General features: G+C 26.0%; 1 protein-coding gene across 1 annotated transcript in view; it reads right to left on the bottom strand.

The window, feature by feature from the left end:
- Positions 1–431: 431 nt before the first annotated feature.
- Positions 432–3,976, bottom strand: part of LOC106691241 (nucleosome assembly protein 1-like 1-B) — a gene marked incomplete at its 5' end in the record, with an annotated part of 44,766 nt that continues 41,221 nt past the window's right edge. Inside the window, 1 exon segment of the mRNA XM_067046700.1 lies at positions 432–643. Coding sequence (XP_066902801.1) covers position 643 — 1 coding nt within the window.

Raw genomic sequence — 3,976 nt, 5'->3', positions numbered from 1 at the left:
GGACACATTACTGAACTTGTTCATATTTTTTTTTTCATAAGGGACGAAATAAGGCCAGTAAGAAATTAGAAACTAACAAACAAAAGGAACAGAAAACTAAACAAATATATAATTATCACATTCAAATATAAACTCATATTGAAAATGAAAATTAACATTATGAGTAAAGGGAAACCGTTCTAGTACATTAGAAGCTTACTTTTGGTCATAAATTTATTTAATCATACTTTCTGCAAAATGATAATTTAACTTTCTTCTAGCCATAAAAGTATGGTGTATAATAGCCACTAAATAATGAACAGCTGAAATAAAAAAAGTTATAAGAGGGTTTAGAGGGAACAAAATATGTTTGTGTGTGTGTGTGTGTATATATATATATATATATATATATATATATATATATATATATATAGTAGAGAGAGAGAGAGAGGTAGATAGATAGATGTTTATTGAATTACATTATTGATGTTTACACTTATCAAATTACTGAAATTTGTAAACTGTTACAAATATTTCAGTTTTTGTTTTCACTTTATTTAAGAAATATTTATAACAAAAAGTAATATGCTCCATGATAGTATTCTGAATAAATGGTTCAGCTTCATTCTCATTTTCTACATAACATCGCCAAACTCCATTTTTCCTGAAAAATATTTCACCAAAGAATAAATGTTTTTTGAAAATGATACTTCAAACATAGAGACAATGATAACACTTTTGATCACTCCACCAAGATTTTAAAAAATTAAAAGTAATCATGTTCCATATAGAGGAAGTTAAAACATAATAATCTATAATAATAGGAAAGTCTTTTCTATTAACAATACATAATCAGTGTTTTAAGACATTACTGTATGTTGAAACAGGATTACCAATATAAAAACAAAATATATTAACTTACTTCATTTGCATATTCAATTATTTTTATACTCCCATCATGTGCTACAATAATATGCCTAAACACATGTTGGTGTTATTTCACAAATTGCATACACTTTTCTTATTTTTACAACATCAAATCTACTGAAGAGGACTAAGATTAAATATTTTAGACTACAAAACTAAATTCAAAATGTTTGGCTCAATACCAAAATATGTACTTGGATGATTTCTAACACACAACAATGAATCTTGGTGGAGGATCAATAATGGTTTGGGTTTTTGTTTTTCTGCTTCTGGTTTAGAAAAATTAGAAAAACTTATACAATTTAATAACGAACTATAAGCCTAGAAGGAAAAAATAAGTACTAAAAAATATTGCTGTGTCCTCATCATAAAATAGCCTACCTGAATTGAGGCTTATAGGGCCAGGATTTGCTTTCCGGCATGATAAACAAAGCACAAAACCAGAAATACAAAAGAGTGGCAAATATGAACAGCAGTGGTAGATAAAATAAATGAAATAGCATCCTAGGAGTTCCGAGTTTAATCTTGTAGAACATTAGTGGAAATTATTGATAGGAAAAATAAATTCCTAGACCTAAAAGAATGAGAAAAAATTCTCAGGATTACAAAGCTTATTCAAAACTGGATAGAATTATCATAGACCACTTCACAGATGATTGATAGAATGAAATTTACCAATTTTTTTGGAAATTTTCACAAATCTGAAATAAACGTTATAGAAATATTTCAAAAATAACGAGATCAGTAGCATAAAAAAAAGAGCCCAGCCCAATTGTCTGAAGTCACTTTGTTAATGAATGATTAACAAAATCTTTATTTATTATTTTTTTTAAAGCTTTACAGGAAACTGATAACTGGAAACATATAAATTGCATAACTGTCTCAAAAACAGCATATTTCTACAAGAATTTTGAGAATAACAACATTATGGAAAATTTAAAAAACTAAATAGTATGAAAATTCAATTGACCATAACAGATTCTTATCATAATTTTAATTTCCTAGACTGGCCAAAATTAAAAAACTGTTTATTTTTAACGTTTTATTTGTTTTAATGATTTATCATATTTGTCAAGTTTTGTTGGAAATCAAATTTATGCTTGGCGTCCCTAAAAACATAGTTGTTGTTATTAGCTGGGGCTTTAGGGCGTAAAACCCTGAGGTCATCAACACCCAGAAACCATAGTGTAAGCCACTAAAAAAACATTATAACAGAAGTTTCCTTTTATAAAATTTAAATAAAATTCTATATTCTATTTAATATTAAAGTTAATAATTTGAACCCAAGCTATCTTTTATGATATTTAAGTTAAAAAATATAAAATTCTTTTTATTTTATTTTAATAAATTTTAAATTATTACATAAATTGTCGCCCAACAGGTGTGGCCTAATTCTTTACAAATTAGGTCATGGCAATCAGGACACAGCTTTTAAAAGAATTAAGTTTGAATAAGTTTGCTGTTATAACTTAGTGAATGATGGAGGATGAAGTACAGGTAATTGGGGTTAAAGATCTAAAAGATGTGATTCTATTAAATAGCTTCCATGATAATAAATTAGTAGTAACAAATTCAGATTTAAATTCAAATAGTGATAATTTAGATGTTAAAACTATGTTTCAGCAACTAATGATCATGGTGAACGATTATGGGAATAAAATAGACAAAATGGGACAAGTTTTAGACAATCAAATAAAAACGACCATGATAGAGATTCGTGAAAGTTGCAGGGTTGAAATTAAGGGGTTAAAAAATAAAGTAGATGAAAGAATTGAAGTGGTTGAAACTAATTTAAGAATAAATAACTCAAAATTATTAGATGAAAATATTGATGAAAAAGATAGACATTTTGAATTTGAAATTAAGGAAAATTGTGAATTAGAAATTAATGAAAATTGCGGATTTGAAATTAATGAATTTTGTGAATTAGAAATTAATGGAAATTGTGAATTAGAAATTGATGAAAATTCTGAAATAGAAATAAATGAGAAATCAAAATAAAATGTAGTAAACGAAATTGAATCAAATAAAATGGTGTTGAAAGAAAGTTGTCTTACGGAAACTATTTTAGTACAGCAAATGTCTGAATTGTCCGAAAAAGTGATTAAATGCACTGTGAAAGAAAATGAACCAAAAAATCTGTTAGTGGACTTACAATCAAAACATAAATATGATATAGAACTTTTAAGTCAAAGGGATAATAATGTTCGATTTTACAGAGAAGTAATCCAAAAAACATTAATCAATAAGGGAACTATTCATGAAATAAAATTTAAAGTTTGTACAAAAAATGATCATTATAGGAGTAAGCCAGAATTAATTACTCAAATTAAATCTTACATTAAAGGGGATGTAAAAAATAAATTCATTAGGATTTTCAGTTTTAGTAAAACATTTACAGGGATTGACCCATGTTATTTAAAGTTAAATTTGAACCAGAAAATAATTTTTCTTAAAAATAAATTTTGGAAGATTAAAAATAGGATATTTGATAAGGCCTTAAGAGTATCTAATATGTATGAGTATGTAAATAATAATTAATGTCTTCTATAAATAAGAATTGTTGGCTAATCAACTAGAGTCAGTATAGCCTTTAACAGTATAAAGTTTTCCTTGTTATTATAACTTAAATTTTTCTTTTTCTCTTGTATTACTCCATGTTTAGTTTTGGTCCATTGTCCACCTGTATTATTTTTGATCAAGGGAAAGTGTTTGTTGAGATTCCTAAATAATTCTTCATTTCATTTACCCAGAATATTCTCTAAACAATTTCTTAATAAAATAAGCTATTATTGCGAAGATATATTTTATTCTTTATAATGTTGTATGTCTCTTAATTATCTAAAAGATTCACTAGGTATGGGAGTTCAAAAAAAAAAAAAATCTTTTTTAATAAATAGTTGATATTTATAGATAAATGATTTTAATTACGTTTTTATTTTATGTATATTGTTTCAGTATTGTTTATTTGTTATTTTAAATCAAAAAGCAAGCTAACCAATTTTCATTCTCTATAATAAATTTGTGTTTCAAAACAAAACCAAGATGGCGGTACGTATCCTTCAAAAAG

This window comes from Halyomorpha halys, unplaced genomic scaffold, assembly GCF_000696795.3.
Source record: "Halyomorpha halys isolate HHAL.00 unplaced genomic scaffold, Hhal_1.1 Scaffold2190.1, whole genome shotgun sequence".
In the NCBI taxonomy this organism is placed as follows: domain Eukaryota; kingdom Metazoa; phylum Arthropoda; class Insecta; order Hemiptera; family Pentatomidae; genus Halyomorpha; species Halyomorpha halys.
The sequence above is the reverse complement of the archived record's forward strand: the minus strand, read 5'-3'. Positions and strand labels throughout refer to the sequence as shown.